Source organism: Ovis canadensis, chromosome 8 (genome assembly GCF_042477335.2).
Source record: "Ovis canadensis isolate MfBH-ARS-UI-01 breed Bighorn chromosome 8, ARS-UI_OviCan_v2, whole genome shotgun sequence".
In the NCBI taxonomy this organism is placed as follows: domain Eukaryota; kingdom Metazoa; phylum Chordata; class Mammalia; order Artiodactyla; family Bovidae; genus Ovis; species Ovis canadensis.
In genome coordinates this window covers 102,384,586-102,405,499 of record NC_091252.1, presented here as the reverse complement: position 1 = coordinate 102,405,499, position 20,914 = coordinate 102,384,586, and the positions used below count along the sequence as shown (strand labels likewise).

The window sequence follows — 20,914 nt, the reverse complement described above, 5'->3', positions numbered from 1 at the left end:
CCTCTCTGCCTTCTGTTCCTTACCCCTCCTTCCCTGCTTTATCACAGCCCAAATATGCACCCGCCTGTCAGGGCGGCCGGACATCCCCGGGATCTTGCTGGAACTTTGGTTCCTCATTGAACACCTTCTGGTCCTGACCACAGACTGATCTGGAGCCTGGGCTGGGAACATGTTGCTGATGGAGGGTTTCTGAGGCAAAAGCAGCCTTCACATCACTTTAGATTCTTCCCAATGCCCAGCAGCACAGGCTGAGACTTGGTTTTCAGGCTGCGGTGGAGTCTCCGCAGGGCTGAGCAAGGAATTCTGTGGGAAGAGGTCCTTTAAAGGCCGCTGTCCCTTCAGGTCTCAGCTTCACACCTAGAATACTCCCAGAGACTGGTCTGGTCCAGGCACATGGCATTTATTGACGTTAACTGTCGACTTGGCAAACGAGCAAGACGCTCATCAGTGAACTTCTGCGGGGTAATCGGAAGTCCCCTGAGGGATAAGGGGAGGGGCAGCGGAGTGTGGATGGAGCCCCCAGGGGAGCCCCCGGCCCTCCTGCAGCCACGGCCCCCTCGGCCAACCCCCTGGGGCCCTTCCCCCAGGCTGGGGTCACAGCCCTGCCGGCCGGAGGCCAACCCCCTGCTAACTCCCGGAGATCACAGGCCAGGGGGAGAGACACATGCTCCAGGAATCCGAAGATAAGCTTGAGTGAATGGGGTCCTGAGAGACATGGGACTTGGGTCAGGCCAGGCAGCCGGCGGAGGTCTCGGTCAGCCGGGCAGGAGGAGAACTGGGAGCTGAGGTCCGAGCTCCTCCAGTGGAAAGAACCAGCCATCGGGCAGCCAACAGGAAGGGGTTTTGCAGAAGGGGTAGCAAGTTCAAGGTCCCTAAAAAGAGCACTTGGGGCACAGGGGGAGGGGGGCCCAGAGGGTGTGGGAGGGGGAGGGGCAGCAAGGACGTGGCGGGGGGGGGGGGGGTGTCTGCCGTGCCCCTGTGGTCACTCTAGCGGCTGGCAACGGCGGGTGCGGCATGGAGGTCAGGGTGCAGCTGACCCTGCGGGCCGCTAACTAGGGCTTCCCGGGGGACGCTCGTGGCAAAGAACCTGCCTGCCAGTGCAAGAGATGGAAGAGATGTGGGTTCAATTCCTGGGTCAGGAAGATCCCCTGGAGGAGGGCATGGCAACCCACTCCAGGATTCTTGCCTGGAGAATGCCCTGGACAGAGGAGTCTGGTGGGCTGCAGTCCCTGGGGTCACAAAGAGTCAGACACGACTGAAGCGACTCAGCACACAGGCAGCTGACAGCTATCTCGCATTTGGGGGCGCCCAGCACTCCCTGAGCCGTCCTGGGCTCACAGGCTCCCTGGAGAAGGGGCTCCCGGTCTCTCTTCACTGTTAGGCAGGCCATGCGGAAGGCTGGCTCCCGGGGGCCAGCGAGGCCTCGGGGGCTAGAAGTCCGCATCCCAGGCTCCAGCAGAGGCCCGAGGAGGGGGCGGGACAGACCAGGAGAGCTGGGCCTCGGTGGGAGCAGAGGCTGGGCAGGAGTTCACACGGTCAGGGTGACTCACGGCCTCGGCCTGAAAGGCCGGGCTGTCCTGCACGGCGTGGGTGAGAAAGGTGGAGAGCCGGTGCCTCTGCCGTGGACGTGGGTTTACCTCCGATGTGAGCTTGACTGGAAGTCAGAGGGCGGGAGGCTGAAGCCAGATGGGGCGGGGCCTGGCTGGGGAGAGGCGGAACCCCGACGGGATGAGTGAGGCCAGGAGGCCAGCCTGGAGGAGGCCCCACACCAGGAGCTGATGTCAGCTGTGGGGGTGCAGGACACAGCGGAGGGGAGCGGCCGGCGCCCCCAGCCGAGGCGCTCCCACTGCTGGCGCCAGGTCCCTGCGACCCCGTGGTCTCCATGGGAACAGGAGTCTGCAGCCCGGGGGGCCTCGGCCGTTCCCAAGAGCAGGGAAAGCGCAGAGACGCGAGCTCCTAGGCACACCCCCGCCCAGCTGAGCGGGGCCTCTGGGGTCACTGGGGTCGCTGGGCCCTCCGGCCTGGACCCGCAGAGCCGTGTCCCGCTCCCAAGCACCCCCTGAGTGTGGGGGATCTAGAGAGGGCCCTCGTTTCACCCGCTGATGTCGGCAGGGCACAGGGCCCCTGGGCGTTCTGACCCAGCGGGCTCTGTGACTGCGTCTGTTTCACACGGGAGGGAGCTGGGGCCTGGGAGGGTCCCGGCTGGAGCCGGACTTTCCCTTCCGGACGCCCCCATCACTCCCCCTAGCATCTGCAGGCCTCGCTCCGGGCGCACGCCGCCCCCAGCCCGGCCCTCAGCGTTGCTGTGCGGCTACTCCGTCCCCGCCAGAACTGGAAATAACCCGCGACCTCATCCTGCCTGGCCTCCGTCCACAGGAGCTGTTTAAAGGAGTCTTCTCCTCCCGCGACCAGCCCGGGCGCCCTCGAGTCGGAATCGCATCTGCAGTTTCCCCTCTGCTGTCGGTCAGGGCGGAGCGAGTTCCCGGAACCCTCCGCCCACAGCGGCTGAGAAAGCCCGGCGGGCGGCGGGCAGAGGCTGAGAGCAAACAGATGTGGCCGCTTCCCATCCAGCGCTCCCAGCGCCTGCCCGGACGGCCCTGCGCCCCGACGGCGCAGCCGCCCTCACCTCCACTCCCCAAGGACACAGCGCTGGCGGGGCGGTGCTGAGCAGATGGGTGCGGTCCCGGGCGCCCTCACCTCCCTCTTGGGAGGTGGGGTGGGGGCTCTGTGAAGACAGGGAGGGTCCGTGGGCTGCCCTCACCTCCCCTTGGGATGGGGGGTGGCGCTGTGAAGACGGGGCGGGTCCCTGGACGCCCTCACTTCCCTCTGGAGGGGGGTGCTCTGTGAACACGGGGAGGGTCCCGGCGCCCTCACCTCCACCCCCCAGGGACACAGAGCGTGGTTGGGCGGGGAGGTGCTCTGTGAAGATGGGGCGGGTTCCCGGGCGCCCTCACTTCCTCCTGGGATGGGGGGGGGGGTGGGTTCTGTGAACAGGGGAGGGTCCCGGGCGTCCTCACCTCGCCCCACCAGGGACACAGAGCCCGGTGGAGGGGAGTGCGGGGTTGTGGGGTGGCGAGACTCCCCAGGGCCCGCACGGGGCTGACCCTCCTCAATCCCACCCAAACCTCGCTGGCTCAGGGTTTTCGTGTTGGCTCCTCGGAAGCCGTGGGTCCACCCTTTAGCTCAGAAGGTTCTCATGAGCGTCCAGAGCCCGGGCTCAGAGCAGACCCTGTTTCCAGGCCGCGGGCCGTGGGTGCCGGAAACTCCTCGCCTTTCTGGTGAATCCCCTGCCGTGTCTCCCTGCCTGCGTGCCCGGTCAACGCTCAGGTGTTTACTATGAATGGAAGTGACTGCGGAACAGGCAGCTGCCAGGAGTGATCTGGAATCTCAACCCCCGTTTCCCTGGCGCGGAAACCCCAAGTTAGCTCCAGAGACAGGAAGACACCCTTTCCCCAGGCTTCTCAGCACCTGGAGCCACTGGCCTTGGCCCCTCGACTGTTTGCTCCTTCCATTCTGCCTGCCCTTCCCCTCCTGCTCAGGGGCCAGATCTATCTACAGTCGCCGTCTGGAACTGGACACCTGCCTGAGGGGCGGGCTGGAGCCTGCACTGCCCCGGGCACTTCTGGGAGCCCAGCCCAGCCCAGCTGCGAGGATGCTCTAAACCAGCTGACTTTGACTCTGCTAAGGAACCTGCCTGGACCCCTCTGTCCTCTGTCCCAGAGCCCCCTGATTCCCAGCCAGGCACAGCCGCCTCCGGGCTGATGCTGTCCCCAGCCAGGCATGGTCACTGGCCAGTCACTGGCAGGTCCTGCCGCCGCCGCCACAGCTGGCCTCACTGTGCTCTCCCTGGGCTCCCGAACGGCTGTGAACACGGAAGTTTCTGGAGCCTGGTGGGCCATGCATTGGTCTCCTGGGGTTGCTGTAAGGAAGGGCCACACACAGGGCCTGAGACAGCCCAGGTGAATTCTCTTCTGGCACCGTCTTGCCCCTCTGGAGGCTCTAGGGGCGGCTCCTCCTGCGGCTGTGTGACCTTGGGGGCCCCTAGGCTGCTGGCTGCACCCCTCCCCTTGCCACCTCTAACCTCCCAGGGTGTCCTGTGCCCTGGTGGTCCTCTTACTAGGAGGACACGGGTCCCTGGACTTAGGTCGCCCTCCCCCAGTACAGCCTCACCTGCAGAAACCGGTCTCCGAACAGGGCCGAGCTCACCAGTTCCAGGTGGCCGGGCGCTGGGGATGTGACGCCCCCCCCCCCCCCCACCGCGGGCAGGCTCCGTGCTACGCTGGCCTTTGCTTCTTCCTTCCAGCAGGCTCACCCTATTCCTCATCCCTGAAGCTGACACCTGCTCCAGGCTCTGCCCTGTGTGACCTGGCCTTGCTTTGCAGTTCCGGGTCACATGTCCCTCTGTCCTGGGCTGGGTGGCCCCCTGGACATCCTGTGCCCACCCCTGCCTCTGGTCCCCTTTTCCCTGCAGGAGAGCTGCCCAGCCCAGCCCCAGCAGGGCCTCAAGCATTCCTGCCATCCGTCACCTCCCGTCACCTCCCTGCCCCAGAAGGTTGACCTCTTCTTCAATTCTGCTCACCTGGGCCTTTCCTGGGACACCGCCGACCTCAGATGCCCTCCCCAGAGGCCAAGATCCAGTCACGCATGTCCTGTCTCCTCAAGAAGCCTCCCCCGTGGAAGGAACATCTCCCTGGGGCCCCAGCAGGGCGGCCCTCTGACCTGCCCTGGGTGTGGTCTGTTCTCACCGGCCCGGTGCTCCTGAGACGCTCAGCACAGCAGCACTTTCTGTCCTAACGCTGGTGGGGTGGGTGGCTGCCAGTGGCTGAGCAGCAGAGTTGTTGTTAAGTTGCTCAGTTGTGTCCAACTCTGTGTGACCGCAGGGACTGGAGCCCACCCGGCTCCACTGTCCGTGGGATTCCCCAGGCAAGAATGCTGGCGTGGGCTGCCATTTCCTCCTCCAGGGCACCTTTCTCACCCAAGGATGGAAGCTGCGTCTCCTGAGTCTCCTGCATGGTGGGTGGATTCTTTACGGCTGAGCCACCAGGGAAGCCTGACTAGATGGTACCTTCTGCCGGCAAGTGGGGTGTGAGGGCCAGAGGCCAACTTCTGGCCAAGGAAAAGCCAAACTGTAAGCAAAGTCAGGTCAACTGGCAAATCAACTGCTAGTCACTAAGAAGTCTTTAAGGAAACTGGGTTAGACGTTCTTCTCTGGAGTCTGCAACAACGTCAGCTTAGTCACATCATGCTCGGAATTTTAAACCTAAAGCACGTGACCGTGCCACCTGTCAGCTGGCCCCGAGTAAGACATTGTGCCTTGAGCAGGATGGTCAAAACCTGCCTGCAGTGCAGGAGACCCGGGTTCGATCCCTGGGTTGGGAAGATCCTCTGGAGAATCCCATGGACAGAGGAGCCTGGTGGGCTACAGTCCACTCCCAAAGAGTCCACTTGCAAAGAGTCGGACATGCCTCTCACACACACACACACACACATACACACACACATGTTCTTTGAGTCAAGTTTCTTCTTTCTCTGCACATCAGAAATTGACATTGTCTACCTGGTAATAAGTGAACAGTTGCGGTAGACAAATGCTTTCAGAAACTACCAGCAGTGAGCAAGGTAACAAATGCTGCCTGCTCAGTCACAAGCTCCCCCGCCCCTCTCCACCCTCCATGCCCTGTGGATGCCTGAGCTGGACCTCGGCAGGGCTAGACTGCGTGTGCCTGTGGCCCCTCTGTGACCCCCACCCAGCAAGGATCCAAGTGGAGAAGCAGGTTCCTCGGCAACGTTACTGCTCAGATTCCAAGGTGGCTCACAGCAAACCCCTTCTAACGCCTTTCAGTTGAGACTTCACTTGTCCACGGCTCTGCCCACCATGGCCCGGCGCCTTGGGTGCCATCTGCCAGCCTGTGCAGGGGACCATTCCTCTGTGCAAGGCACAGCCTGGCATTTGGGGATGCCTCATCCTCCCCCACCGTCCACTCTCTCCTCTGCCTATGGTCCAGCCTGCCTGGGGGACGTGTGCACTCTGGTGAGGGGCAGGGGGCCCACTGCCGCCTGCTATTCTTACTTCCAGAGGCTTCCCCCTGTGTAATCCACCCCCGGGGCTGTCGCTAAGTGAGGCTGTGGAAGCTAATTACAGGTTGTTCCCGCTACCGGGAAAGTCTGCGGGAGGTTCTCGGTCCCACGCGGAGTGTCCCCAGGGAGCGGCCACCCTTTGGGGTCCAGGCTGGGCATGAAGCAAGATTTGGATGAAAATAAATTCACCGGATCCTGTTTCTCAGTCATCCAACTGATACACTGACGCCCCTTTAGATTAAATATCACACTTTCTGCACATGATACATGAATTCATCCGTACAGCTTCGTCAATGCATATACTGACCCTTTCCACCCACCGGTTCTTTTGCTTTCTGATGATGGCCTTTTCCTCGGTTGAGAGAGACCGTGCTCACTTTGGGTAATGCGAACCAGATTGGAAGCCTGGAACTTGCATTTTGTCTCTTCAGCAAGAAGGAGCGCTCCAGCCAATCTTGCTGGTTTTATTTATAGCATTGTATTTCCTGAGAGAAGGCAGGAAAAGTCCGTCTTCCCCGGCTCCTGCGGCCCCTCCCCCGTGATCCCCCAGCTGCGGCCAGAGCAGGGGCGGGCCGCACGGGTGGGGGCGGAGGGGGCCGGACCGGACCGGCGCCAGGTGCCCCAGCAAATGCGGGATCAGAGGAGGCATTATGTCATCCCGCCGCGGAACGAGTCCAGCGCTTCCGCGTGCATCTGACTGCCGGCCGCGCGGACTCCGCGCATATAAGGCGCGGCCGCGGGCCGCCGCGGATCCAAGCCCAGCTCCTCTGCAGAGCGGGGTTGGGTCTCCTCCTGCAGCCCTTCATCCCTCGCCGACCCCCTCCCGGCTCTGAGCCAGTCATTCCTGCAGGGTTTCCACGCCAGGTAAGAGCGGCTTCTCCATTGACCAAATCATTGCGCTGTAGTTTAACTTTTCAGAAAAGTCTTTTTTTTTTTTTTAATTTATTATCAGAGGGGAGAAGGAGAAAGTGCAAACTAGTTTTGAAGTAGGGAGGGAGCTTGCCTGTTGGTACCTAAGCAGAAACAGGTCTTCACCTCGGCCTCCTGCTGCTCAGTGGCAGAACGGGGGCAGGTGAGCTCCCTTTGGCATCTTTTCTGCACGAAGGATGCTGTGATCCTGCCCGGATTGCCCATCGCCTGAGGACCCCTGGGGCTTTCGTGAAGGTACCTGCCTGGAATCCTGGGCAGAGGCTTCCGTTTCAGCCACTGAATAGGATGCTTCCATAAAGTCTGTTACTGGGGGGCGGTCTTGAGGAAGAAACTAGAAGTTGTTCCTGAGGATGTGAAAAAATGAAGATGAGTTATAAAGACGCATGCTAAACAGTTTCCATAGCTGAAAAGTGTTTCTGAAAGTTTTTAATGAATGGTGTTTAATAAGTCAGTGAAGACTGCCCTGACTGCCCAGGGACTCCAGCTGCTCTGACAAGTTTGGGGGATAATTTGCAGATGAAAAGGCAGCGGGAATTGGCAAATTAGCCTAACTTCTGTGAAGGGGAGTGGGGGGGGGGGCGGTCAGGCTTCTTCGCAGGGGGAGGCTGAGGACAGTGAGGGGCTCTGTTGAATCACCTCGTTCTTGACCATTGGAAGGTCGTATTTCTCAGTAGTTTGCGCTGATTGCTGATATAAGAATTGTAAAGGTCTTTGCAGATCTTCGTGAAAGTTCTAATGTAATTAGGTGTAACGACATTCCGACTATAACCATAGCCCTGTGTGAAGCGAGGTGTGCAGCGTGGGCGCGTGTGTCCCTGCAGCGTGTCGTACGATAGCGTATGTGTAGCCTTTTAACAACACCGGGCGAGAGAGGCTGGAGCCCCCGCTGCGCCCCTGGTGGTTTCTTTTCTGCCGGGCGACCCCCGAGGCGGGATGGGCCCCCGGCCCGTGGGGCAGACGTCTGTCTCAGCGCCAGAGGGTTTGCTTTTGTTCCTGACAGAGCTCCGTGTGCGTCCTCGGGGCTGACGGAGAGCTGAGCCCTCGGGACGTGGGACGCTGTAGTTCCGACGGAGCTTGCTGCCGGAGCGGTGGTCCCGCGGTCTGCCTGTGCGGGACGGAGGGCCGCCCGCCCCCGCTTGCGCTGAGATCGCGTGCGCGGGACTCACGGAGTGGCAGTGCTGAGTCCCCGAGGAGGGCTCACCGCGGGACGCAGTCCTCGGAAGAGTCCTGCTAACGGCAGCCTTTCCGTCTCTCCTACTGGGCTGCTTCAGAAGTCTTTACAAACACTGACTTGCTCGGCGGCTCATTTCCCACACTCACCCTGTGAGTGGCTGGTTTAAACGCCCGGTCCTCATTCCACAGGAGGGGCGCCTGAGACCGGAGGACTCAGGGACGCTTCCCCAGCCAGCGCGGTGATGCCGGCCCCGCAGCTCTGCGGGAGCCTTGCCCGCGGGGCCCGCCCAACGCCTGAGGGGTGCAGGCGGAGCACAGCCAAGCCCTGCGCTTGCTGTGAAGGCAGGTGTCTGCAGCCTGCGGGACGGGAGAGTCCTGCTTGGAGCCCGCTCCGCAGGCGACGGTCCCCCTCTCGGGGAAAGCCGCTCCTTCTGGAGAGGCTCCTCCAGGGATTTCTTTCTCACTAAGAAGCTCAGGACCCTTGAAGCCCTAAACAAGGAGGGTAGGGGTCTCAGATGGGCTGCACCTCTGCGGAACGCAGAGTGTTGCTGGAAGGGCCCTGAAGCCCGTGCTCAGGGGAGGCGAGGAGGCTGAGGCCCAGACGAGGGGATGCTGAGCAGGGGTTAACCCTGGAGCGGGCTCCCGGCCAGGTTCTGACTTCTGGGCCAGTGTCTGCTGAGCCTGCCAACTGAGAATCCTGAAGAATGGAAAAACAGGCCTCAAGAAAATAGAAAAGCAAAGCAAAAATGATTACTAAGTAGAAGGCTATTTTCTTAGCAGTTATGATCCAGCAAACTAGGTTTACTTCTAACTCATACATAGTTACCATTTATTCTCTTTAATTAAATCAGGTGCAACTTTTTTTTGGCTATTTATGCAAAATATCTTTGTAGGCTATTTTCCCCAGGCTGATATTTTTCTAAATTCGAACTTCCTGGGTTTATGTTCTGGCCCTGGGCAAGCGCTTCACATGTTTGAGCCTCTACTTACCCATCTGCAAAATGGCCATGATAATGATCATATCTGTCTCCTAGGTCATTATGAGGATTAAATACTATGAATGCTTAGGACATCATTAGTACAGTGCTTGTCGACAAATGCTAGTCCAATGAACACCAACTTTAGTTAGAAAAACTCATTTGAAAAGCATATTTTCTATCTAGCTTTGCCCACAAATCCATTTTTTTATTTTTATACACAAACTGTTTTTAAATGATCATATGAGTAAAACTTCCAATCCAAATTAGAAGCTGTGGTTATGTTTTCTTAAGTAACAGGGTCTGATTTATCTGCAGGGGTTTGGCTGGGAAGACACAGAATGCTGCGGCCACTGCTGCTGCTGGCCCTGTGGGCCTGGTCCAGCGCTCAAGGTGAGTGTGGACCCCCGGGTGTTCTGGTCCAGCGCTCAGGGTGAGTGTGGACCCCCGGGTGTTCTGGTCCAGTGCTCAGGGTGAGTGTGGACGCCCCTAGGTGACCTGGTCCAGCGCTCAGGGTGAGTGAGGACGCCCCTAGGTGACCTGGTCCAGTGCTCAGGGTGAGTGTGGACGCCCCTGGGTGACCTGGTCCAGCGCTCAGGATGAGTGTGGACGCCCCTGGGTGACCTGGTCCAGCGCTCAGGGTGAGTGTGGACGCCCCTGGGTGACCTGGTCCAGTACTCAGGGTGAGTGTGGATGCCCCTGGGTGATCTGGGCCCCCAGGACGAGGTTCACCTGCTGCATAAGGGTGGATAAAGCGGAGGCCTGGCTGGAGCACCTCACCCCTTGGGACCTTAACTTAGTTTAAAATAAACCTTCACTCACTTTGAGTCCATACAATAGGAAATTTGTTTTTGGAAAACTGAGGTATTAGAGAGAAATACCCTCCCACCTACAGATGCAGCCTTTTGCTGGGCACGCTTTGTCTTCTTTCTTCTTAAAATTGGATTAAAAAACCAAACAGAACTGTTTATTTGGTTGTGCCACAAGGCATGTGGGATGTCAGTTCCCCAACCAGGGATCAAACCTGTGGCTCGTTTTAGAAGTGCAGACCCTGAAACACCGGCCCTCCAGGGAGTTGCTGCCGTTTTTCTGTGACATTTACAACATCCTGAAGTATTTGGTGTTTTACAGCTTCTATCCTTCCCACATTTTTGCACTTAAAAACATGTCTAAATATTTTTTCATGTGTTTATTTTCTTACAACACGATTTTTAATGACTGTAATATTCCATTAGAAGGTAGCCCTCTGTATTTTTAGGCCATTCCCGTCTACATTACACATTTTCATGACTATAAATGACACCACAGGGAATACTGTTGTGAATACATATATCCTTGCATTTGTGATTACATATTTAGGATAACTTACCAGAGTAAAATTGCAGAGTCAAAGTCTTTAATGATTTTAAGCATTTTTGACATATGGCCAAATAGCTGTATTGCAGGTAGTAAGATGAACACTTCTGTCAACAGCACCGTGTACTCTAATGGTTCAATTTGCCAAGTATTAGATAAAAGTTATGCTTTGTTTAGACTTTCTGTTCAGAAAATTATTTTGAATGATTTAAAGTGTTACGATGTTGGTGAAGGCAGACGACCTCTTTCCAGTATTTGGACGGTGCATTAAAACCACGCGTTTGTGGTCTTGAGGCTCATGTCTCTCAGACGCTCTCCTGCAGTGTGAGCCCTGAGAGGCAGGATGTATTTCTGAGAAATACAGGGTCCCCACTGGAGGAGTTCAGCTCATATTATGTCTCGAGGAAAGCGACATCGAAGGCAGCCGCTCTGCAGTGGCGCACCTGCCGGCGGCTTTCCTGGGCACTCGAGTGGGAGACGGAGGGTCTCCCCTGAGCCCAGCTCAGGTGGGGAGCAGAGACGGCAGCACGGACCTTGTCAGGGAGGTGGAGAGTGGGAACCGGCCCCCACTTCCTTTCTCCGTGAAGGCTCGTCCGCTGGTCTGCACAGAGAGCCGGGGCTGTGGCCGGCTGCGGCCGGGGGGCGGGTCAGGCAGCGACCAGGACAGGAAGGAGGGACGGGCTCTCCGGCCTCGCAGGGGCCGCGTGCCAGCCCGCGTGGCGCCCGAGAGGAGGGCCCTGTGCCCCCGCGCCCCTGACCTCCGTGCCCTGCTCCCCCGAGCAGCGGGAGACCAGGACGAGGACACGGCCTTCGACCTCTTCAGCCTCAGCAACATCAACCGCAAGACCATCGGGGCCAAGCAGTTCCGGGGCCCAGACCCCCACACGCCCGCCTACCGCTTCGTCCGCTTTGACTACATCCCGCCGGTGAGCGCGGAGCACCTGGGCCGGATCGCCGAGGCCATGCGGCGCAAGGAGGGCTTCTTCCTGACGGCCAGCCTGAAGCAGGACCGCCGGTCCCGGGGCACCCTGCTGGCGCTGGAGGGCCCGGGCGCCGCGCACAGGCAGTTCGAGATCGTGTCCAACGGCCCCGCAGACACCCTGGACCTCACCTACTGGGTGGACGGCACGCAGCATGTCATCTCCCTGGAGGACGTGGGCCTGGCTGACTCCCAGTGGAAGAATGTCACCGTGCAGGTGACGGGAGAGACCTACAGCCTGTACGTGGGCTGCGACCTGATGGACAGCTTCGCGCTGGACGAGCCCTTCTACGAGCATCTGCAGACCGAGAGGAGCCGGATGTACGTGGCCAAGGGCGCGGCGCGCGAGAGCCACTTCCGGGTAGGTCCGGCGAACACTCCCGCCCGACCTGGCCGGGGAGGGGCGGGATCCTGAGGGGTGCACACGGGCAGGCGTGCGCGCAAGGAGCACCCACGCACACCGGCTGGCACGTGCACACACTGTACACATGTGCACACACCACACACTGCACACTGCACACGCACGCACATGCTATACACACGCGCACGGGCACACTGCACACATGGACACACTGCACACATGGACACACTGCACACGTACGCACACACTGCACACGCACGCACATGCTATACACACGCGCACGGGCACACTGCACACATGGACACACTGCACAGACACGCACACACTGCACACACGCACACAGGCACTCTCCCGGGCACACACACACATGCACATACTATACACATGCGCACACACTGCACACACACGCACATGCTATACACATGCGCACATGCTATACACATGCGCACGTGCACACTGCACACATGGACACACTGCACACGTGCACACACACTGCACACACGCACACAGGCACTCTCCCGGGCACACACACACTCTGACCCAGGAACCAACAGAGCAGCGGACACAGGCACCTTTCTCAGCTGCACAAATAGTCACTGATCTCCTGACTGAACACTGATTTGATCATCAAGACATTGAATCCGTTCAGCTATCTCCCAGGGTCCCCAGATTCCAGTTCAGTCCTGACATGACAGGCTGGCAGGAGAGAAAATTAACCATGTTTCCTAAGGAAAGGGCTGTTGGTTTATGAGGGAGTGGTTTCATGTTCATCTCAGGTAAAATATGTTTGCAAGAGGGTTTTTTCTAAATGTGAGTGTTTAGAAACTGCAGCAGGGGGTTAGCGACTGTTCTCCTCCAGGTGTGTGTGCGTTTTGGAAATAAATGTATGTTCAGACTCAGCTATTTCAGTAAGAGGGCTAGACATGCCCCGTGTGGTCTCTGGCGGTCGTCAGGAAGCCCTCAGCCCAGTGGGATGAGACCCTCACTGTCTTGGGGTGGACCGCCTGCTCTCATAGATGAGGTCTGTTTCATGGACAGTCAGAGCAGTGCATGTTGCTGCGACCCACGGCCACGTGTGGGAGTGCTGGTCACCCTCAAGGTCCCCAGCCGAGAGTGTGGCCTCCATGGTCTGTTCCCTAAGCCTGTCTCCACCATCCCTCTCAAGCCCCTTCTCTCAAATGCTCTCCCTTCTTGAGTCAAACCCACATCTGCGTCCGGCCTCAGACGAAGCTTTGAAGTAACATACACAGATAATCCATTAACGAGATTTCAGACCTGCTGAGAATAAGAGCACAGAAGGAAACATTCTCGCTGCTTTAAATTGCATCTTGCATCTCTGAGATACCGCCTAGTGTGCCCTCAGATGTCTGCTGCTCACCCACTTGGGTTTCTCTCCTTGTCACACCTCAGGGTCTGCTGCAGAACGTCTACCTAGTCTTTGAAAACTCTGTGGAGGATCTTCTGAGCAAGAAAGGCTGTCAGCAGAGCCAGGGAGGTAGGTGCCTGGGTCCTGCTGTGGTGGGTCCTCCTCCTGTGGGGAGGGCCGTGGAAGGTAAGGGAATGTGTTGGAATATGGTGCCATCCTGGCCTTGCCCAGGTGGCTGGTCAACTCGGATGTGTCGACATCTGAAAACAGTACCTTGCTTGAAGGATTAACTGTGCATGCATTTCAATAATTCAGTATAATCCATTTTACATGCCAAAACGTCCCTGGCATTTTACCATACTGATGTATGAAGATCTTCTTCATAAGATGACTCCACAACTCTTTGTCAAGCTTGGTTTCTGGGAAGTGTTATACTAGTCACAGCTGGTGATACCACCTTATTATGAAAATGGGCCACTTGAACCTTTGACGCAATCCCACATTGTCTGTTAATTACGTTTTGAATTTATATCCAACCATAATTTGTCAACCTGTCTTGAGTATTTGATATTTGAGGGTCACTATGCTGGGCTTTTTGAATGCAATGTATCAATTCATCTTCAAAACCCCCTGAGTTGGGCTCATCCGCTTTCCTCATTTTACGAATAAAGAGGGTGGAGACCGACAGGGCCTGTTAACTGCCCCCCACCTGGGCTGAGCCCCACAGAGGAGGCTCTCATCTGCCCAAGACCCCATCTTCTGATTCACTTTGTTAAAAGGCTTCTTTACATTAACTGTACACAAATATAAATTGTCACTTTATGGATCCACGTGGAAGGATATGGCTTTGATGTCTGTAACATAGCTTTGCGACCCAGCCCTTGACCCCAGAGTGGGAACTCAGGGCTGAGGATTCAGAGCCCAAGACCTGATCACTGGCATCTCGGTGTGTGTGCAGCTCTGACGTATGAGTCTTTCTGTCCACGGCCGTCTGCCTTTCAATCGGGGCATCTTTCAGCTGCTGGTCAGTTGAGCGCAAGGACGGAAAGGGTTTCAGTCGTGATGCTTGGCAGCTTGTGCACCCGGTAGGGGTTCTTGCTCTCAGCCCCCAAACTCCCCGAGCGCTGTGGCTGCGACCTCCCACTGGTACTGCCCGCTCCGGCTGAAACGCGGATCGAGGTCCCTCTGGATTAGGTCACAGTCTTTCTGAGGGGTGGTCATAAAAAAGCAAAAGTTCTGAAAAAGCTAAGACAGAGTGAACTGACATCCTAGAGGACACGGGAAGAGATGGTGGTCCCAGGACGCAGACGGAGGGAGCCTTGCCTCTGATCTGAGCCGGGCATCCTTGGGGGCAGTCGCCTGGTGTGCCGGCCATGTCTGGGTGACGGAGGGAAGGAAAGGGAGCATTGACTTTCAGCAAGGGGGCAGGGGGTGGGGGTAGGCACGGCCCTCACCCCAGTCCCAGCCCCTCGTGCTGTCGGCCGCGGCGTCCTCTCCTGAGCAAGGACTCTGCTCGTCTTCCGTGAGCTAGTCCTGGGGCCTTTGGGCACGTTTGTTGGCCTATTTTTATTCTTCTATGTACAACTAGTGATTAATATGCTTATGGTTCTATGCGGCTTTCTGGAGAAGGAAATGGCACCCCACTCTGGTACTCTTGCCTGGAAAATCCCATGGATGGAGGAGCCTGGTAAGCTGGAGTCCATGGGGTCACAAAGATTCGGACACGACTGAGTGACTTCACTGTCACTTTTCACTCTCATGCATTGGACAAGGAAATGGCAACCCACTGCAGTGTTCTTGCCTGGAGAATCCCAGGGGCGGGGGAGCCTGGTGGGCTGCCGTCTATGGGGTCACACAGAGTTGGACACGACTGACGCAACTCAGCAGCAGCAGCAGCAGCAGGGCGACAGCACACACGCATGTGGCTTTAGGTCCGGTGAGTCTGAGAGAGGCTCTCAAGATCCGTGTGAGTGGCAATGAGGATTTACAGCCACGTAATAAACACCCAATCATAGAATGTCTGACAGAATTGTAACACTGACAAGTCGTGACTCAGTCATGGGATGTCTCAGACAAGACATGAGCACCACTGTGGAGACACGGCCTGGCCTTGGCAGCTATGTCCCAGGCGGCTGGCTCCACGGGGAGGCTGCGCCTGGTTCAGGACTTCCCCAAATCACTTTTGTCGTTAGCGGTGTAGCTGTGTGTCCCGTGTTTGGGGACTTCCGAGGCCTGTACCATCTCTGAGCAGTGGGTTCCGAGTCCCTAGTCCGGGTTCTGCGCTTCAGGGGGCTTCCGAGGCAAGCAGAGAATTGACAAAATCATTCATTTAGCAAGAAAAAAAAATTACCTTAATGCAGAACAAGTAGCCAAAAGAAGTGGTTCAGGATGAAAACAATGGATTAATTGAGGAGTTGAGAGGGGTTGTCAGAATGTATAGAAATTATAGGATCAGAAACAGATTTGGGGTTTGCGACAAAAATAAGGAATTTATTTTAGATAATAAGTTATATAAATATTTATATAAAAAGAAGAAAAACAGGAGGCTGGTGCCTCTAACCAGTCTGGACATGAGGCAGATGTGTTTCTCTGATGCTTTTGCATTTTCACCTGAGCTGAACTTCTGCTCTGTGGATGGCAGCATCTGAGGCCTGGTCCCCATGGTGCTGTGAGCGGCGGAGTCCTGTGGTGGGAGCAGGGCTGCGGTGGGAGCAGGGCTGAGGTGGGAGCAGCTGCCAGTTCTCTGGCTCCTGGGAGCCACATAGCACGAGCGCTCTGAGCAGCACCCCGTCGTGCCAGCCAGGCTGTGACTGTCCCACATCCTTCCTGCAGCTGAAGCCAACGCCATCAGTGAGAACACGGAGACGCTGCACCTGAGCCCCATGGTCACCATGGAGCACGTGGGCCCGAGTGCAGAGAAGGGCCCCGAGGTGTGCGAGCACTCCTGTGAGGAGCTGGGCAGCATGATCCGAGAGCTCTCGGGGCTGCATGTCATCGTGAACCAGCTCCACGAGAGCCTGCGCAAAGTGGTGGGTGCCTAGCCAGCGACGCCCCCTCTGACCAGGCCTAACCACCAGCAATCACGGGTAACTTCCACTAACCACAGCTAACCTCCACTAACCACAACTAGCCATGACTGATCTCTGGTAACCATGAGTGACCACCACTAACCATGTGTAACCATCGCTAACGTTTACTAACCACCACCAACCAAGACTAACCATGACTAATCTCTGCTAACCATGAGTGACCACCACTAATCATTAGTAACCACCACAAACCACAACTAACCACCACTAACCACGAGTAACTGCCACTATAACTAACCACCACTAACCAAGACTAACCATGAGTAACCACCATTAACCACAAATAACCTCCACTAACCATGACTAACCACACTAACCACTAGTAACCACCACAAACCACAACTAACCACCACTAACCATGAGTAACTGCCCCATGACCAACCACCACTAACCAAGACTAACGATGACAAATCTCTGCTAACCATGAGTAACCACCACTAATCACAAATAATCTCCACTAACCATGACAACCTCCACTAACAACTAACCACTACTGACCTAACCACAACTAGCCACCACTCACCATGAGTAACCACTAACCACAACTAACTCTGAGTAACCTCTGCTAACCACCACTAATCCAATAAACCTTTACAAACTTCCACTAACTACAACAAATCACTAACCATGAGTAACTACCACTAACCACAGCTAACCTTCACAAACCATGACTAACCACCTCTAACCATGTGTAACCATCACTAACGTTTACTAACCACCACCAACCAAGACTAACCATGACTAACCACAACTAGCCACCACTCACCATGAGTAACCACTAACCACAACTATGACTCAATGGGGGAGACCCGGGTTCAACCCCTGGGTCAGAAAGATCTGGAGAAGGAAATGGCAACCCACTCCAGTATTCTGCCTGGAAAATCTCATGGAAGAGCCTGGTAGGCTACAGTTGACGGGATCGCAAAGAGTTGGACATGACTGAGCAATTTCACAACCATGACAACCTCCCCTAACCACGAGTAACCACCACTAACCACAACTAGCCACCATTCACCATGAGTAACCACTAACCACAACTATGACTAGCCTCTACTAACCTTCACTGATCCAACTAACCTTTACTAACTTCCACTAACTATACTAACTTCCATTAACTACAACTAATCTCCACTAACAATGAGTAACCAGCACTAACCACAGCTAACCTCCACAAACCATGACTAACCACCACTAACCATGTGTAACCATGAGTAACCATCACTAACGTTTACTAACCACCACTAGCCTTGGCTAACCAGAAGTAACCAGCCAGCTCCCTGGACAGAGCCCCAGGTATCTGGTTAGTGAGTAGAGGACTCTGGTAGAAAACGTGCTCTCGGGCTGCACGGCCTCCTCTGCGAAGCCTTGAACTCAAGGAGGTTCATTTCCCAGGAAACAGGAAGCCCAGATTCAGAGGGCAATCTATTTGAAGATGGAGTTTGGTGTGGGCGGTGGCTGAGGGTGAAGGCTGCACAGCCCCGCCGGTCCGCACTGACGTCCTTTCCTCCACCTTCCAGTCAAACGACAACCAGTTTCTCTGGGAGCTCATCGGCGGGCCCCCCAAGACCAGGAACATGTCCGCCTGCTGGCAGGATGGCCGGTTCTTTGCCGAGAACGAGACCTGGGTGGTGGACAGCTGCACCAAGTGTACCTGCAAGGTGAGCCGGCCGCGCGGCCCCCTGGGGCAGCCCCGGCCTGGACGCTCTGAGCCCCGACTCCATGGGGCCCCTGCTAGCCCCGCTGCCTGCGGGGGCTGTGCGGATGGAGGCCCCCCTGGAGGAGGAGTCAGCCCGCGGTTCTGCACCAAGAGCCAGGGTCGCCCAGTGGTGGGGGCAGGGGGCGGGGCCGGCAGGTGCCCCTCCCGTGTCCGATGCCGCTCGGTCCTGCGAGGGCCTCGGGTTCGGCACAGACCCCCGGGGGGGAGTCAGTGCCCACAGCACGGCAGGCCGATGGGTTTCCTTGTCCACCCACTCGGTCTCCCCGGGCAGCCTGGACACTGGACGTCGCCCGTCCCACCTGTCCCGCTGCTGGCCGTGGAGGGCCCTGGGCTTGGTGCTCCGTGGGGGGAGCCCAGGGGGGCACGGTCCAGGGAGCTGCTTCTGCTGAGGGGCGAAATGTCCCCGCGTTTGTGTAACAAGCGGACCCTCCAGATCCTTCCGCTGCGGCCCTTGCTCAGCGTTTCTGTTTCTGAACTCATGTGACGCAAACACCGCTTTTCCTCGTAGAAATTTAAGACTGTTTGCCACCAAATCAGCTGCCCACCCGCGACGTGTGCAGACCCTTGGTTCGTGGAGGGCGAGTGCTGCCCGTCCTGCGTCCACGGTGAGTGCCCGGCGGGCGGGCGGGCGGCAGCCTCGGGGCTCCAGGCTCAGCCGTGTCCATGAGCGTCCTGTGCCTGCTGGTCCCGCGGGAAGCCTGGGGCTTGGGCTGCGGTCCTCGGGGCCAGGGCTCCCGGAGCCTCACGTCAGCGGGGCCTCCAGGTCCTCTGGAAGCCCCCAGATGCTCGCGGCTCCCCGACAGCCCGGGGCCCCACCATCAGCTGGCCCCCCTGCCTTTGGCCCCCAGCCCCGCCCCCAGCTCCTTCACAGCGGTTCCCTGCGCCCTCCCCTATCAACAGCGGTGCTGACCCGACTGGTTGCTTTCTCTGAGAGTGCTCTGCATGTCCTGGTCTGGGGGTCTGCGGGTTGCTGGCCTGGGCGGGGGCTGGGAGCCCGTGGTGACGGGCTGGGCTCTGCATCTCCATGAAAATGTAGTGTTTCTGGGCTTCAGGGTGATGATGCCCGTGGCCCAGGGTGAGTTTCACGATGAAAGTGCAGCCCAACGTGTACGAAGCACATGGCAGGCCCTGGGTGCTTCTTGGCAGGAAATTTCCTTTTTATCCGACTTGTTCCTTTTTAGAGTATTTGGAACTAATTTTAGCGTCCTGTCATTTCAACCCCAAATTGAACTTTCATTACTGTATGTAAGCCAGCAAACAGCGGTTAGAGTGGAAATAGCTCACGTCCTGGGGGCCCCAGTGACAGCTCTGCGGCAGGGTAGGTGTCTTCTTGGAGTAGCCGTCAGGGTCTCCCACGGACCCCTTCCTGCCAGGGGTCACTGGGCGTCCGGGCAAGCTCCTTGTGCACACCCTTCCTTTTCTTGGGGTCCGCTCCCACGCTCTGACCCCGGGGCAGACGTGTCTGCTCACCTCCTTCGTCCACCCAGGGAGTCTGCTCAGACTCCAGGGCTGGCCTCCCGTGAGGCGGGCCCCTGGGGTTTGACGGGCAGCGGTGTCCCCGTGCAGACGGCGAGGAAGGCTGGTCCCCGTGGGCGGAGTGGACGGAGTGCTCGGCCACCTGCGGGTCGGGCACCCAGCAGCGGGGACGCTCCTGTGACGTCACCAGCAACACCTGCCTGGGGCCGTCCATCCAGACGCGGGCCTGCAGCCTGGGCAAGTGCGACCACCGCAGTGAGTGTCAGGCCCGCCCGGGGGTCCCGGGGGCCCTCCCCCCGGTCCGGGCCTCCTGCCGCTGGGGCTCTTCCCTGCCTGGTCGGTGGGAAACTCCTGGGAGGGCTTGGCCTGCTCTCTGCTGAGCCCTCTGAGCCCCAATGTGCTTGCCCCCTCTGTGCTAGTCCGGCAGGACGGCGGCTGGAGCCACTGGTCACCGTGGTCCTCCTGCTCGGTGACCTGCGGCGTCGGCAACGTCACCCGCATCCGCCTCTGCAACTCGCCGGTGCCGCAGATGGGGGGCCGGAGCTGCAAGGGGAGCGGCCGTGAGACCAAGGCCTGCCAGGGCCCGCCCTGCCCGGGTGAGTGGACACGGCGTAGCCCGGCCCTGGGCCAGGTTTCCACAGGACGCGGGCCTGAGCTGGCCGGAAGCCGGGAGCCCCTTGTCTGGCTGGTGTCTCCCTTCAGAGACCCAGCTGCGTCCCAGCGCAGATCCCGTCCCCGCGTGACCTCGCTGTCCTCCCGCCCCCAGTGGACGGCCGGTGGAGCCCCTGGTCCCCGTGGTCGGCCTGCACCGTCACCTGTGCCGGAGGGATTCGTGAGCGGACGCGCGTCTGCAACAGCCCCGAGCCCCAGCACGGGGGCAAGGACTGCGTAGGGGACGTCAAGGAGCAGCAGATGTGCAACAGGAAGAGCTGCCCCGTAGGTGGGTGTGCGGGGTGGGGAGCCCCCTGGCACGTGGGTGTGCCCGGCAGGTGGGTGTGCAGGCACTCCACCCCAGCCAGGACGCCCAGCAGATGGGTGTGCCTGTCAGGTGGGCGTGCCCATCAAGTGGGTGTGTGGCGTGGCTCCTTGGCCCTCTGCCTCTTGGCCATCAGGCACCTGCTGTGGGCCTGGACGCTTCTGCCGCAGGCATCTCTGAGGCCGCCGCTGGGTGCTGCTCCTGGGCGAGGTGTCGCCTGTGGGCAGCCGCGAGCTTCGCTGTCTCCTCCCTCCCTGCAGACGGCTGCCTGTCCAACCCCTGCTTCCCTGGAGCCGAGTGCAGCAGCTTTCCCGATGGCTCCTGGTCCTGCGGCTCCTGCCCGGTGGGCTTCCTGGGCAACGGCACCCACTGCGAGGACCTGGACGAGGTGGGTGCCCCTCCCCAGGCTGCGGGGCAGCCTGCGGAGGCCGGGCCC

At 58.3% G+C, this 20,914-nt stretch overlaps 1 protein-coding gene across 1 annotated transcript in view; it reads left to right on the top strand.

Annotated features, from left to right (window-relative positions):
• The first annotated feature begins 6,701 nt into the window (after nucleotides 1-6,701).
• Nucleotides 6,702-20,914, top strand: part of THBS2 (thrombospondin 2) — a 28,716-nt gene continuing 14,503 nt past the window's right edge. The window contains exons 1-11 of the mRNA XM_069599390.1: nucleotides 6,702-6,942; nucleotides 9,477-9,551; nucleotides 11,298-11,854; nucleotides 13,265-13,349; nucleotides 16,053-16,249; nucleotides 17,827-17,967; nucleotides 18,535-18,631; nucleotides 19,593-19,757; nucleotides 19,922-20,098; nucleotides 20,269-20,442; nucleotides 20,739-20,866. Of these exons, the coding sequence (XP_069455491.1) occupies nucleotides 9,500-9,551; nucleotides 11,298-11,854; nucleotides 13,265-13,349; nucleotides 16,053-16,249; nucleotides 17,827-17,967; nucleotides 18,535-18,631; nucleotides 19,593-19,757; nucleotides 19,922-20,098; nucleotides 20,269-20,442; nucleotides 20,739-20,866 (1,773 nt within the window). The 5' untranslated portion in view covers nucleotides 6,702-6,942; nucleotides 9,477-9,499. The remainder of the gene's footprint in view (nucleotides 6,943-9,476; nucleotides 9,552-11,297; nucleotides 11,855-13,264; nucleotides 13,350-16,052; nucleotides 16,250-17,826; nucleotides 17,968-18,534; nucleotides 18,632-19,592; nucleotides 19,758-19,921; nucleotides 20,099-20,268; nucleotides 20,443-20,738; nucleotides 20,867-20,914) is intronic.